This window comes from Tachyglossus aculeatus, chromosome 4 (assembly GCF_015852505.1).
Source record: "Tachyglossus aculeatus isolate mTacAcu1 chromosome 4, mTacAcu1.pri, whole genome shotgun sequence".
In the NCBI taxonomy this organism is placed as follows: domain Eukaryota; kingdom Metazoa; phylum Chordata; class Mammalia; order Monotremata; family Tachyglossidae; genus Tachyglossus; species Tachyglossus aculeatus.
Genome location: NC_052069.1, coordinates 80,544,836 through 80,561,368, shown reverse-complemented (window position 1 = coordinate 80,561,368; position 16,533 = coordinate 80,544,836). Strand labels below are relative to the sequence as shown.

The 16,533-nt window shown below is 42.9% G+C and overlaps 1 protein-coding gene across 1 annotated transcript in view; it reads left to right on the top strand.

Annotated features, from left to right (window-relative positions):
- Positions 1-9,083, top strand: part of BAALC (BAALC binder of MAP3K1 and KLF4) — a 52,933-nt gene extending 43,850 nt beyond the window's left edge. The window contains exon 3 of the mRNA XM_038745335.1: positions 6,899-9,083. Within this exon, the coding sequence (XP_038601263.1) occupies positions 6,899-7,009 (111 nt within the window). The 3' untranslated portion in view covers positions 7,010-9,083. The remainder of the gene's footprint in view (positions 1-6,898) is intronic.
- Positions 9,084-16,533: the final 7,450 nt, after the last annotated feature.

The following is a 16,533-nucleotide window of genomic DNA, read 5'->3' as shown; positions in this document are numbered from 1 at the left end:
GGGAGGATGTGCAAGCATCATTTCAAGAAACCTGTCCATCTAGCAAATAGAACAGGAAGTTAATCAGCTCACTCTCCTCTTGCCCATTCAACTCTCCTCCAAGAGCCAAATGAGTACGATTAGCATCCTTTACCTTGGCCACCTGTCTAGAGTGAAGATTGTCTGGGAAACCATCTGTAATCAAAAACGATCAACCAAAAATCCATCCCTGAGTGCAACTACGGATGTTCCCTTCAAAAGGCTTTCATTAAACTTGTAGTATATGATTAGAGCTTCAAACTGGAAATTTAAAATTTAAAAAGAATCACAGCTTCCCCTTAGTTCATCATTTCCAGTATACTAAAATTCCTAAATGGAAATGTACTGAATCCTAGCTCTCTTGCTGGTTTATTTCTTGTCATCATTGATCAATTGCTTCAATTTGAAGTTTAATTGATAAATCAGTGGTCTTTGTTAAGTTTATTGGGTACAGAGCACTATACTAAGTGCTGGGGAAAGTATAATCCAATAGAGTTGATAAACATAGTCCTTGCCCTCTAGGAGTTAAAAGATGAGTGGAGTTAAACTTAGAGAATGATAAAGTCCAGATCCATTATCTCGAAGGCAGGGCTGCTTTAACCTAGGGACAGAAGAAGCAGACTCTAAGGGAATTTCCCCAACAAGAAGGCTCCCAGGCTTTCCAGGCTGTAAAGAGATCTTACAGCCAACAAAGGAGCCCCTAAAACATCCTGTCTCAGTATAGTTACCTCTCCAAGAACAATCCAACATGCCAGGCTGTCCAAAGCAATATGTTTTATTGGAGACGGGTGGATATCATGGCTCTCCCACACCGGCAGACTAGCCGGGGGTCACTGACCCACACAGCAATGATCCCAGTAAAACAAGCCCACTTCTCTGGTCCAAAGTCTCATGTTCCCCCCTAGTTCCCCACTTAGAGTGGGTCTCCTTGCCCCTGACAGGTCTCTAGGGCTGGGGTGGAGGCGAGTGGGGGCAGTGGCATGTTTATCACTTGTGGGGGAGGCTGGTAAGATTTCATCTTTCTCTGTCCCCGTTCTCATGGATTCTGATTTGTTCTAAAACAGTCATTCTAATGGTCTCCCTCAATGATCAGGGGTTTCCTCCTTATACAATTTCTTCCTCTCTCTATGTTTGCCTGCTTCTTTGTTTCATTTCCTCCTGTTTGCTGAAGACAATCTTCTGCCGTTCTTTGACAACCTCCAGACATTCTTATTCATTCCTCCTGCCTTTGCTGTTCACAGTATTTGAACCTTGAAGATAATCGATCAGCGGTATTTATTGAGAACATACTGTGTGCAGAGTACTGTAATAATAATAATAATAATGGTATTTGTTAAGCACTTACTATGTGCCAAGCATTCTTCTTAGCTCTAGGGTGGATACAAGGTGATCAGGTTGTCCCACCTGGGGCTCACAGTCTTCATCCCCATTTGACAGATGAGGTAAGTGAGGCCCAGAGAAGTGAAGTGACTTGCCCAAAGTCACATAGCTGACAAGTGACGTAGCTGGGATTAGAACCTATGACCTCTGACTTCCAATCCCAGGCTCTTTCCACTGACCCACACTGCTTCTCTTGGGAGCACTTGGGAGAGTACAGTGCAGCAGAGTTGGTAGATATGTTCCCTGCCCACAAGGAGCTTAAAGCCTAGAGAGCTAATCACTTTTGCTCCCTTACTGCTCCCAAAAGTTGCCTCATCCTGCCTTTTCTGCTCTTGTCTTATTATTTTCCTCTCAAAGATTTTCACGTACTCCAAAACCTTGTATATTAATCCCTCCATCAGGCTTCCTCTGCATCTACCAGAGGATTAATCTGCTCCTGTCTGGGAGATTGGCTTAAAGGAAACTTGGTAGGGAGGAGAGAAGAAAAAGAAACAACACATTTGTGAGAAAAGGTGAATAAACAGGCATTACTGAGCTCGCGAGACTATTGTGGTAATTGCTAAGTATCTTGTATTTGCTAAACACTGTGCTGAGCACTGGAGAAGATACAAGATAATTACATTGGCTACGATCCCTGTCCTATATGGGGTGTACAGTGTAAGTAATAATGATAATAATAATAATCATGATAATGATAATAATAATTGTTAAGCACTTACTATGTGTCAAGTGGTGTTCTAAATGCTGGGGTAAATACTAGTTAATCAGGTTGGATGCAGTCCCTGTCCCATGTGTTACTCACAGTCTAAGTAGAAGAGAGAACGGGTATGTAATCTTCATTTGGCCAATGAGGAAACTGAGGCACAGAGAAGTTAATTGGACCTGCTGAAGGTCACACAGAGTAGACAAGTGGGAGAGCTGGGATTAGATCCCAGGTCACCTGATTGACAGATCTGTGATCTGTCCACTAGGCTCAACTGCTTCTCTACGGCACAGGGACAGAAAAAGGATTAGATTTGATCAAGCAAGAAAATGAAAGAGGTACTTGCCGTCACTGCTGACACTTTCTCCTCCAACTTTATAAAAGAAAATACTGAAATTAGAGGACAAACTGTGTACTTAAGAACCACATCAGAAAGGATGAAAATATCTGTGTTCTCTGAGGCCACAGGCATGGAAAGGTCATAATCATATGGTATAAAAAAATTACACAACAGCTTTCTCCTAGGAACTGAAAGCAGTTCACAGACACTATCTCAGTAATTTTCACACCACCTCAGAAAAGAAAGGGCTGACTGGTATTGTTTATATCATCTCAGGGCTGAAACCTTACGGTAAACATGTGGTGGCTGGATTCCATAAATGTCAGCCTAGAGACTAGAGTTGGAGAAGTATCATGGCCTAGTGGGTACTGCATGGGCCTGGAAATCAGAAGAGCCTGGATTCTAATCCCTGCTTCGCCCCTTATCTGCTGTGAGATCTCAGTTACCTCATCTGTAAAATGAGAATTAAGACCGTGAGTCCAATTTGCTTGTACCCACCCCAACATTTATTATAGTACCTGGCATATAGTAAGTGCTCAACAAATACCACTAATATTATTATTATTATGGTACTCTAATACCATATTCAGAATCCAGGATATGGGAGGGTATGCACCTGAACCAGCTTCGGCCTTTAAAGTTTCCTCATTTCTGAAATGAGAATTGCAGTATTATCCAGCTGAATTTCCCCAGAAAACCTTATCCAACCAAGTGGTTACTTCTTTCACTAGAGAAGCAGCGTGGCTCAGTGGGAAGAGTACGGGATTTGGAGTCAGAGGTAATGGGTTCAAATCCCAGCTCTTTCAATTGTCAGCTGTGTGACTTTGGGCAAGTCACTTCACTTCTCTGGGCCTCAGTTCCCTCATCTGTAAAATGAGGATTAAGATTGTGAGCCCCACGTGGGACAACCTGATCACCTTGCAACCTCCCCAGCGCTTAGAACAGTGCTTTGCACATAGTAAGTGCTTAATAAATGCCATTATTATTATTATTATTATTATTATTATTATTATTAACTTCTCTGTGTCTCAGTTACCTCATCTGTAAAATGGAGATTAAGAGTGTGAGCCCACGTGGGACAACCTGATTACCTTGTATCTACCCCAGTGCTTGGCACATAGTAAGCACTTAACAAATACCATCATTATCATTATTACTAAGGACTTATCAGTTGGAACCTTAGATGCCTGACCTTTGCAGTTATGTTTGTCCTTTTTTATGGCATTTGTTAAACGCTTACTATGTGCAAAGCACTGTTTAAGCGCTGGGGGGGATACAATGTGATCAAGTTGTCCCACGTGGGGCTCACAGTCTTAATCCCCATATGTTTTGTTAGTGCTAAAGCCTGAGCGTGGTAATAATTGTATTTGTTCAACATTTTATAGGTGAGGTAACTGAGGCACAGAGAAGTTAAGTGCCTTGCCCAAGGTTCACAGCAGGCAAGTGGCAGTGTCAGGATTAGAACCCAGGTCCTTCTGACTCTCAGGCCTGTACCCTATCCACTAGGCCACGCTGCTTTTCTATTGAGACTGTCGGTCTCTGGCATCAGCCTTAATGTGGGAAGAGAAGAATGATGAGGAGAGGGAGAGGACTAAGATGCACAATATCCCAAGATGCAATCTCAGCCAGTTAGGATCCCAGGGTGGTTTCTGAAATGAGGCCACTGCAGGGGACAATCTCTGGTAATGTTAGGTTGTTGTCAGTGGTCTTTGTCCTACGTAGACGCCAGTCAAAAACCGATTTTTTGGCCCCTGGGAAAAACCTTCGACACCTGTGCCAGGCAGGCTCAGCCATAGTCTCATATCTCTAGACTGTAACCTCATTATGGGCAAGGAATGTGCCTACCTACTCTGTTATATTGCACTCTCCCAAGCACTGAGTATGGTGTATTGCACACAGAAGGCACCCAATAAATACCACGATTGATTAATGGGGAAACAGATGAGAGTTATTTGAGAAGCAGCCTTGTAGAAAGAGTCTGAATCTAGGAGTCAGAGGCCCTGGGTTCGAATTCCAGCTCTGCCAAGTGCTTGCTTTGTGATCTTGTGCAAGTCAATTAACTTCTCTGTGCCTTAGTTCGATCGTTCGTTCACTCATATTTATTGAGCACTTACTGTGTGCAGAGCACTGTACTAAGCGCTTGGGAAGTACAAGTTAGCAATATACAGAGACAGTCCCTGCCCAACAGTAGGCTCACTCCTGTTCTCCCTCTTACTTAGAATGTGAGCCCCATGTGGGACAAGGAACCTGTCCAACCTGATTAACTTGTATCTATCCCAGCACTTAGAACAGTGTTTGACACAAAGTTAGCACATAACAAATACCATAAAAAGAAAATAAATATGACTAATAGTTGATTGATTGATTCAAGAATTCAAAATTGAAATTCTGGATTTTCCGACTTGATTTTGATTACAGTATCAATATGCCTTGTTCGGAGCCAAAAGTCAGGAACTTCAGAACCTATAAAAGACCCTTACAGAGGCTATGCACAAAAAACAGTGACCCCCGGGATCAAGGTAATGTTTTTCAGGAGATTCCACCTGGAATGATCATTTAGGAATGACCACTCAGTCCCACTAGGTAACTTATAAAGGAAGGACTGTCTTGGAATCTGACCATCCATGAACAACTAAAAGATTTGCAGCCTTGAATTTAGATTCTAAATTATTATCTGTTGGAGTTTCAGAGTTGTAAGCTTTCAGATTCAAGCCTTTAAATACTCTTAGGATGTGCCATATGAAGTGCAAATCAGGCAGAAATTTGCCTACTTCATAAAACAAAAAAATTTTTTTGGATAAAGAAATGTCATTTGGTCTGACACTGGTTCACCTAGCCCAATATTCTGTCTTTAACGTTCATGGTTGCCCTGGTTGACATCCCACATTTTGTCTCTAGTAACCCATGATAGATCACTCCTCAGTTCAAGGCAGTCCATTGTGCAGGGGGAAGGAAATACAACTACCTTATGGCAATATTTAGCAGTTGTGAAGCGTAACTAATGGGAGACAGAATTAAGCAACTAGTACCAGATAGTTCTAAGTTAAGCAGCAGCATGGCTTAGTGGATAGATCATATGCCTGGGACTCAGAAGGACCTGGGTTCTAATCCAGGCTCCACCACATGTCCGCTGTGTGACCTTGGGCAAGCCACTTCACTTCTCTGGGCCTCAGTTCCCTGGTTTGTAAAATGGGGATTAAGAACATGTGCCCCAAGAGGGACAGGGACTGTGTCCAATCTGGTTAACTTGTATCTACCTCTGTGCTTAAAATAGTGTTTGGCACATAATAAGCACTTAACAAGTACCATTATTATTATAATTATTAAGTAGTGCTTGGGATGAAGGTGTTTGCTTTTAAAGGAGAATGATTGTATAGACATTCTCAGGAATCTTGAGGGCCTCCTATCAGCAGCATTAGTTTCCCGATGCTGATGATGAAGCTTCCCACCAGATACAGTAGATGAACCTCGGGCCTGAGAATCCAGGTCCAAGAACCTACCTGAACAGGGGAGTGGTTCTTAGTGGTATTGGTTTGGGCGGCATTCATTCATTCATTCATTCACTCATTTAATCGCATTTATGGAGTGCTTACTGTCTGAAGAGCACTGTACTGAAGACTTAGGAGAATACAATATAAAAATAAACAAAAACATTTCCTGCCCACCTTCTGTCCCTGAGAGTCATGTTCCTGATGGGACATAGACTCCAATGAGGAAATATCCAGTCAGGACTGTAGGCCATTGCAAAGTGTAAGTGTGGTCTTCCCCCTCTTTTATCCAACTACAGGCAGAACCGGGAACTAGAATCCAGGCATCTTTCAACTGGACTGACAACAGGGAGGGGTGGGGGCAGCTCTCTTATCAGACACAATCTGGATGTTGGTTCTTTTTCTTTCTATTTTTTCATGTTGAATAAATTGTTCTTTCATAAAGGTTGTTTTGAAAAGAAAAATCTATACTACTCCAACATTAACCGATACTATGGCCTGGATTTGGGTGCTTCTAATTGCTAAGGACTGAAAACCCAACTGACAGCTCTGAAAGTTATAATCTAATTAAGGAGAGGGGGAAAAAAAACCCACACAGAGTGAATATTCAACAAGAGTTTTTTGCATTTCACCTTTTCTTAGGAACAGGTTGGCCCTTACTATTCATTCATTCATTCATTCATTCATTCAATCGCATTTATTGAGCACTTACTGTGTGCAGAGCACTGTACTGAGCACTTGGGAAGTACAAGTTGGCAACATATAGAGATGGTCCCTACCCAACAGTAGGCTCACAGATATCTGTCCATTTGTAAACATGATCTACAGGAAAAAAAAAGTGGAGAGCAGTTGCTCGTTCCCTTGACGATTTGTCTAGCGAATGTCTCTAACAACCTCAAAATGCCAGAGCTATGATCTTTGAAGGTCTTCTCCTGAAACTCATTAAATTTTCTTGAACCTTTCTGGCAGGTTAAAAGGGATTCCAAGAGGGTACCTTCAAAAGAAGTCACCATAAACGTTCCAAAAAGCATCAGACCAATGGACAGTGATAGAAGAATCACGAAGAACTGTGTCAATTAACTGAGTTTTTTCCATAGAAGCAACAGGGGACTTCTCTATGTTTTGGTGAACTTTAACTGAGTTCACTCAAGCAAGGGAGCCTGAAGATCGGTGAATGCTCATTGCTGAATTGTGAGATGCTGCTGAGGAGTGCCTTGAGAGACTTTGGATTACCTGGCAGCCAACAGCGACAGATCCTGTTTGGACATCCACAGTCCTGTATTTATCAAATGCATTGGCACAGCACTAAAGTGATAATAAACCATTAATGTGCCATTCACTTTTTCTCTCTCCAAGACCAGTATTGTGTTTTTATGGAACTCCGGATTCTCCATGGCCAATTAATGAAAAGGAGACATTCCCCACGAATATGCTATCTCTGGTTGGAAAAGCCTTCATAAGTACCAAGCTTTTCTAGTTGTGCTTCTCTGGACTTTTTAAGTTTCATCGAACTTTCTCCTTTTCTACTTTCACTTAAGATGGGTTTCACTAAGCTCCCAATCTGATATGTGTGAAGTAGAAGGAGAGAAACAAGTGTGTTGTTCTGACTTTGTAAATTTGAATTAGGGAAGGTTACTGAGTCAGCTGGGGGCAAAGCCATGGAATGACTTTGGAGGTGAATCTGTTCTTGTGATCAAGTGCCCCAGGGTCACTGTGTGCCTAGTGGATACAGCATGGACCTTAGAGTCAGAAAGGCCTGAGTTCTAATCCTGACTCCACCATTTGTTTGCTGTGTATGACCTTGGGCAAGTCACTTCGCTTCTCTATGCTTCAGTTCTCTCCTCTGTAAAATGGAGATTAAGACTGTGAGCCCAATGTGGAACAGGAACCAACCTGATTACGCAGCATTTAGTACCACTACTGGCATGTAGTAAGCACTTAACAAACACCACAACCATTATTGTTGTTATTATATGTTACTGTCTATTTCACTCTCCTGACATTCTGGGTTCATTTTCAGCGTTGAAAACAATAATACTGGATATGTAACTGTGGGGTCTCTAACTTTTCATTCTGAATGCAAGCGTGAATTTGGGGACAGGCATTGAGGTGGGAGGACTTCAAGGAGATGGGACTTTAAGAGGATATGGTTTTTAGGGGCTGAAGTCCCTCTCTTTTTCTTTCCCCCAGCCTGCAGTTGGGGTTCAGAAAGCTCCCAGTTAGCCCTGAAGCCTGGGAAGCAGGGAGGAAAAGTTTTACCTGTCCCAGAGCCCCCTGGGCTTCAAAGCTCCAGCCTGTGCCAGAGTGCAGGGAAACAAGGTGAAAAGAAGCAAGTAAATGGAAGAGGAGGAATGAAAAGAAGCAGAAGAGACGAGGAGAAAGAAGGAGGAAGAAGGGAAGAAAGGGGGAAAGGGAGAGGAAGGAGAGAGGTTATTTACCTTTTGCTGCCACCCTGTTTCTGCTATCTTATTCTAGAGCTGTGGCTCCTATGAACCAGAAGAAAGAAGCTCCAGCACAAGGCCCAAGACAGACCGGCGGTCAGTCAATTGTATTTATTGAGCACTTACTGTGTGTGGAGCACTGTACTAAGAACTTGGGAGAGTACAATATAACCATACATCCCCTGCCCACAGCAGCTATACTATCCTGCCCCACAGTGTTTACCAAGCTGCCACGGTGCCCCCCCAAAACATCCATCTCCCCTCAGGAGCACCCATCTTATGTCCAGCTTCTTCCCCCGGCTACAGCGACTTCCTTCACTGCTATGGAGTTGATGCTTCTGTGTGACTGATTTGTCTGAGAGGAAGCGAAGTACTTTTGACTGCAATGGACAATTTGACTCTTACAGAACCCAAGCCGAGTGTTCAATCGATAAGTCAATCAGTGTTCTTATTAAGCATTTACTGGGTGCACTTAATAAGTACTTGGTATTTGTACTAAGTGTGTTCAAATGATCATTCTGCGGTTCTGTGCTCAACTCCACAAATAACAACTCTCACCCTCTCAGCCACCTTCGTTACCAGGATGGCCTGGGCCAAGCCAGAACCCAAAGGGCAACTGCTAATGGGCCCAGAATTGCCTCCATCCCTCCCTCCTCCAGGAGATGACTGAGAGAACAAGTCCCAGTGAGAAGCAGCGGGATCTAGTGGAAAAAGCCTGGGCCTTGGAGTCAGGGGACCTGGGTTCTAATTCCAGCTCTGCCACTTGTCTGCTGTGCGACCGTGGGCAAATCACTTCACTTCTCTGTGTCTCAGTTACCTCATCTGTAAAGTGGAAATTAAGACTGTGAATCCTATGAGGGACAGGGACTGGGTCCATCCTAATTAGCTTGGATCTACCCTAGTGCTTAGTACAGTGCCTGGCACACACTAAGTGCTTAACAAATTCCATTAAAAAAATAATCCATGCTCAATGGATTGACAGAACTAGGCTTTGTCTGGAACATCGGAAAATGGAAGAGTGATCAGGTTAAGTTTGGTTTGGCATTTCAGAGTCCCCTCAGGGTAGAAATGGTCCTGAGAAACTCATTTTGATCAGCCATGCTGGCCAAATATCAGTTGTGTCGGGAATCTAAATTATTTGCTTCCCCTTTCATTTAATGTCTCAAAAGAATTAAGGTGACCCCCTAACCAAAGAGAGACAAATGTACAACTGCCCAATAAAACTAATTTTCTCCACCCTCTCCACCTACCCCTTGCCCTGGGTCCCTGGCTTGCCTAAGCAATTTCTCTATGGGCTCTAAGTTATTTTAATGCAATATTTCTAAGATGTGGTTTTGATATCATGCAAGAAAGCATGCTGATGTTGGAAGCATTGGGAAAGCATTTTGAGCTTGTATAGCATGACCTGAGATTAGGCAGAGGAACGTTAGCTAAATTTTATATTTTGTTTGCCAGGTCTTGGCTTTCATTGTTTCCCATCTAGTGGATTTTTAACTAATTAACTGCATCTGCCTGACATAATTATCATTAAAACATTTAAATTCAGTTACTTTCAACGCTTTTTCTATATCTCATTCCTTATTCCAATCAAGATTTGATCTCTAATGAAAGAATCTGTGATAGTTCTAAAATTGTAGGCTTGGCTGAGCTCTTTAGCACTTTCAGATAAGTAGCAAATTACATCTTTTGCCTGATATCTTACCTGAAACCCGAAGTCGGAATCCTTCAGACGTTGCAATTTTCTGTCAATATAGAAACTCTGACATCTCTTAATTACCAGGTTCTAGTTCCTCTTTTCAGACTCTGTTAGAGTTATTCAATAATGAGAAGGTTTCTCTCCCTACTGTAGATAGAAATATTGTAACTGTCTGAGGACCCCCTTCCTAGACTTAGCCCCATTGATCTCACGTAAATACATTAACGCCTATGCGAAGTATTCCCAGGCATTAGAAGCACTAACAGTCAGAATAAAAATCCGAATTGCTCTCAATCAATCAATGGTATTTAATGAGTGCTTACTGTGTGCAGAGCACTGTACTAAATTCTTGGTAGAGTACCATTCAGTGGTGTTGTCGCACGTTCCTGATGAAAATGGTATCTTTCTTTATTCCCCAATCTGGAATCTGCCTTCAATTCACTCTTGGACTCCGTGTTGCTTCTTTGATCACTGAGCCAGGCATTACAAGTTTTGTATAACAAGAAGTACCTAATTTATCAATACGATTTAGACTATTTTCAGATCGATTTCTGCTGCTGCTCTGCTTCATGCCTTGCACTTCCTGTTTGCTCCTTGTCCTTCCAAGACAAATCATACTCCCCTAGCTCAGTCCTTTCTTCTCAATGATTGAAATAGGCGGGAAAGCCTAAAACAGCCCAGATGAGGCTAAAAGCTTAATGTCCTACATTTGCAGTAGATCAATCAATCAGTCAGTCGATTAATGGTATTTATTGAGCACTTACTGTGTGCAGAACACTGTGCTAAGCACTTGGGAGAGTATAATATCACAGAGTTGGTAGACTGATCCCTCCCCACACCCTCTCTGGACTGAGCCCAAGGTGATGCTGTACCTTGAAACTGAAGCCGAGCCTGGGAGGTTTTGGAACTGGGTGGGTAGGTGGGTGTAGCTCAAGGAGCAGAACTTTCTTAAATCCTCCCCTTTTTTTCTCTCCCCTCTGCGCTCCCCTCCCCAGCTCACCACCACAAAGTGTCAACTATCCTGAAACTGCCAAACTGTTTGTCCCAGTCCTTAAAACTGGTTCTGGTCGGGAGTACAAGTTTTGTTTCTTGCCGAAGTACTGAAGTGCCTAGTTTCTGCACTGGATCAAAGATAAAGGGAATTTGAGAAGCAACATGGTCTAGTGGATAGAGTAAGCCCGGTGTGGGCAGGGATTGTTTCTCGTTATTGCAGAATTGTACTTTCCAAGCGCTTAGTATAGTGCTCTGCACACAATAAGCACTCAGTAAATTTGATTGAATGAATGAATGAATGAGTCAGAAGGTCATGGGTTCTAATCCCAGCTCCACCACTTGTCTGCTGTGTGACTTTGGTCAAGTCACTTCACTTCTCTGTGCCTCAGTTTCAATCAATCAATCATATTTATTGAGCGCTTACTGTGTGCAGAGCACTGTACTAAGCGCTTGGGAAGTACAAGTTGGCAACATATAGAGACAGTCCCTACCCAACAGTGGGCTCACAGTCTAGAAGGGGGAGACAGAGCACAAAACCAAACATACTAACAAAATAAAATAGAATAAATATGTACAAGTAAAATAAATAAATAAATAAATAGAGTAATAAATCTGTACAAACATATATACAAATATACAGGTGCTGTGGGGAAGGGAAGGAGGTAAGATGGGGGGGTGGAGAGGGGGACAAGGGGGAGAGGAAGGTAGTTTCCTCATCTGTAAAATGGGGGTTAAGACTGTGTACCCCATGTGGCACAGGGACCGTGTCCAACCTGATTATCTTGTATGTACTCTCATGTTTAGTTGTGCCAGGCACATAGTAAGTGCTTAACAAATACCATTTAAACAAAAAAGAGTAGCACTTCTATCAACAGCTATATAAACAGCCTTCTGTTTTTAGGAGTAGTGTGCAGTAACGGGCGGGGCTGGTCAGGTATTTAGCTTCCCTGAGGCAGAAAAATTTGCCACCTGCTCTTCTCGCTGTGCATGGCATAGACACCCAGTGTTCCCTATGGCATCATTGTTATCATCATCACTGAAGATGCAGTATGGCCTCATGGCAAGAGCACAGGCTTGAGAGTCAAAGGACATGGGTTCTAATCCTGCCTCCTCCACTTCTCTGCTGTGTGACTTTCAGCAAGTCACTTCACTTCTCTGTGCCTCAGTTACCTCATCGGTAAAATGGGGACTAAGACTGTGAGCCCCACGTGGGACAGGGACTGTGTCCAACCTGATTAACTTGTATCTACCCCAGTGCTTAGAACAGTGCTTAGCAAACAAATACCATTATGCTATGTTACATGTGCACAAGGCATGTGAGTATGCTATACATAAGTCCTTTCTTACCCGTGTACTCATAGCGTTTCTCCAAAGTGAAGCCTGACCACCCCAGCCACCACCACCACTGTCTTGCTTCAAAGCCATTGTGTCTCCCTTCAGAGGTTTTATTTATACAGGCACTGCTTCTGAGAGCCTGGGCACTTTAAAAACATTACCCACTACTGTGCCCACATCTCTGTATTCATGAGACTTCCTCCAGGAAGGAGAGGGGTGTCAGCTTCCAATGAAAGAAGTGTCTCTTCCAAACAGACCAGATAAATATATCCTTGTTCTCTCTTGCAAACAAGAATAGCTGTCCCGTTTACTTGAGAATAGCTGCAAAGTCAGCCTAAACAAGCATTTCTGGGACTTTTAAATTCAATACTTGGACACAGTCTCTCTAGGGACAATACCGCCCAGAAACATGTAAGGCGTACAAGCCCTACAATCAATCAAGCAACCAGTGGCATTTATTCATTCATTCATTCCATCGTATTTTTTGAGCGCTTACTGCATGCAAATGAGAGCTTACTGCATGCAGAGCACTGTACTAAGTGCTCCTCTAGACTGTAAGCTCGTTGTGGACAGGGGACATGTCTGTTCATTGTTATATCGTAATCTCCCAAGCACTTAGTACAGTACTTTGCACACAGTAAGTGCTCGAAAAATACGATTGAGTGAATGAATGAATGGGAAAGTACGATGGTATAATAGAGTTGGTAGACACAATCTCTGTCCACCAGGAACTTTCAATCTACAAGGAGGAGCTCTTAATCTATAGCTATAGTCTAGGAGCAGCATGACTTAGTGGAAAGGGCAGGGGCCTGGGCGTCAGAGGACCTGGGTTCTAACCCCTTCTCTGTCAGATGCCTGCTGTGTGACCTTGGGCAAATCACTTAACTTGTCCATGCCTCAGTTTCCTCACCTGTACAGTGAGGATTCAATACCTGTTCTCCCTCCTAATTAAACTGGAAGTTCCATGTAGAACAGGGACTGTGTCCAACCTGGTTAACTTGTGTATACCCCAGCCATTAGAACAGTGCTTGATGCATAGTAAGTGCTCAATAAATAAAATAATCACAACAACAATAATAATATAATCTCTTTTATTCCTGTGGGACATCCATATTGACTGTTGCCTGATTCTACAGCTTATCTAGCCAGGGCTACTCATGAGTATTTGCTAACTCTTTGCACTAAAACACTATTCTTCAAGCAAAACTAGGACCAATTTTAATTCAAAGTTCTGCGGGGTCCATTAGACATCTGATAAGGTCTGAGCAGGGTTCTAGACACACAGTGAAAGTACACCAGCAGAGGAACTTAAATTTTAAATTCTGAGAAAACATAAAGACAGAAAACAAAGGCCATAGTGTATTGTGGCTAGAGAAGCAGAATTTTAGGCTCCTAGAGGCTCAGCTACCACAGTCACAACCATGGCCACAGTGACCACTCTTTAACAGTTGCCACAGTCTTCCCGACGTTTTGTCGAGGAGGTGCCATGTTACAGCTGCTTTTCTCTTTCCCTTTGGAGTGAATGCCAGTATCAAATCCTTTTAGGTAGACAACACCAAAAATCCAGGATGCCTCAGGGTCTATTCACCGAGCAGATTGTTCATGATTGTAATATAGAAATTGATCACCTGAAGTAACTGAGAAATTACCTGACAGGGGATTGAAGCGTGAAAGTGTCTTGACAATAAAATTGTTAGCTCTCATGGTGTACATAAACAACTGGAAATAATCAACTGAAGGGAAGATCAAACTGGAAAGGATACCCAGAGATGCCAGGAAAAGACAATTCCTCTGTCCTATCATTCAGTTTATTTTCTCCTGGCCCCCACATCTTCCCTATCCCTGTGAACTCCTGTTGCTTCTGTCTCTGTACTTGGATCTATAAAAATTGACTGTTTTCTGGGGGAAACTTTCAGGTTATATAGTTTCCAAATTAAAGTAAATATTTGAATTTTATATCTGGTGCTGGCAACTCTAGCATATGGGCCAGATGGTGATATAACTCAGCCAACCTGCCTGGCATGCCAGCTTCTAGCCATCATTGGGTATCAGTTAATTCCCAAGTCTCAACTTCCAGCTTCCACATTCCTGGACACATTCCTCCTGAGTCTCCATCACTGTCCTAAGCCTCTCCTGCTCCTGCAAGTTGACACAGGAGGCTGAGACATGGGATTCAGAAGCAGCAGCAGCTGGTTCGTCTGTCTCCCCCTTCTAGACTGTGAGCCCGTTATTGGGTAGGGACCATCTCCATATGTTGCCGTCTTGTAATTCCCAAGTGCTTAGTACAGTGCTCTGCACATGGGAAGTGCTTAATAAATACGATTGAATGAATGTGATAGCGGCACAACCACTGCTGCCTTAATAATGAGAATAATAATAATAATGATGGTGTTTGTTTAGTGTTTGTACTAAGTTCTGGGATTCATACAAGCAAATTGAGTTGGACACAGTCCCTATAATAATAATAATAATAATGATGGTGTTTGTTAAGCGCTTACTATGTGTCAGGTACTGTTCTAAATGCTGAGGTAGATACAAGATAATCAGGTTGTCCCACTTGGGGCTCACAGCCTTAATCCCCATTTTATAGATGAGGTAACTGAAACACGGAGAATTAAAGTGACTTTCCCAAAGTCATACAACTGACAAGTGGCAGAGCCGGGATTAGAATCCACGACCTCTGACTCCCAAGCCAGTGTTCTTTCCACTAAGCCTCGCCGCTTACATAGATGAGGTAACTGAGGCCCAGAGAAGTGAAGTGACTTGCCCAAGCTCACACAGCAGACAAGTGGAGGACCTCCCAGGCCTGTCCTCTATCCACTATGCCATGCTGCTTCTCCATGCCTTGAGGAACACCCTGCTTCCACCCTCTTTTCCCCCTTTTAGGATTGGCATGACAATGATAAATACATTGCTAAGGCCTGATTTAAATGGCATTACTTAATATACAAGTTCCAAGTGTCATCAGCTCAACTGCTTCTGTTGGGGAACATGGGTGGTTAGGAATTGCTCTGAATCAGGCACAACTTTATCTATTAGGGTAGAAGGTTTCTGTCCAGGGGCTGCTATTTATGAGAAACAACAAAAGAAACTTTCTCTCTTTAGGGTGGGGTTCCTTCTGGCCAAATTTCAGCCATAGTTTTTGTGGCCTACCCATACTCCCTGCACTAGGTGCACCAATTAAACTTTAAGAGAATCAGAAAGACAAAGCATCTGAATCAGCTTATTCCTGGCAGTTGGACTCTAGAAGAAACTAGAGAAGCAACGTGGCCTAGTGAAAAAAGCACAAGACTGGAAGTCAGGAGATCTATTCTATTTATTTTATTTTGTTAGTATGTTTGGTTTTGTTCTCTGTCTCCCCCTTTTAGACTGTGAGCCCACTGTTGGGTAGGGACTGTCTCTATATGTTGCCAATTTGTACTTCCCAAGCGCTTAGTACAGTGCTCTGCACATAGTAAGCGCTCAATAAATACGATTGATTGATTGATTGATTGATTGATCTAGGCGCTAATCCTGTCTCCACCACTTGTCTGCTATTTGACCTTGGGCAAGCCACTTAATTTATCTGTGCCTCATCTGTAAAAAATGGGAATTTAATAGCCTACTCTCTCTTCCCCTTAGACCATGAGCCCTGGGTGGGACAGTATTTATCTACCACAGTGCTTGAACACAGTAAGCGCTTAATGCAATATCTTCTACTTTTCTTTCTCCATCTTCTCCTCCCTCTTCTTATTCTCCTCCTCCTCCTCCTCCTCCTCTTCTTCTTCTTCTTCTTTCTTCTTCTTCTTCTTCTTTTCTTCTTCTCCTTCTCCTCCTCCTCCTCCTCCTCCTCCTCCTCCTTCTTCTTCTCCTTCTCCTTCTCCTCCTCCTCCTCTTCTTTCTTCTTTCTTCTTTCTTCTTTCTTCTTTCTTCTTTCTTCTTCCTTCTTCCTTCTCCTCCTCCTCCTCCTCCTCCTCCTCCTCCTCCTCCTTCTTCTTCTTCTTCTTCTTCTTCTTCTTCTTCTTCTTCTTCTTCTTCTTCTTCTTCTTCTTCTTCTGCTTCTTCTTCTTCTGCTTCTTCTTCCTTCTCCTCCTTTTTCCTTCTCCTCCTCCTCCTCCTTCTCCTTCTTCTCCTCCTTCTTCTTCTTCATCCTCCTCTCC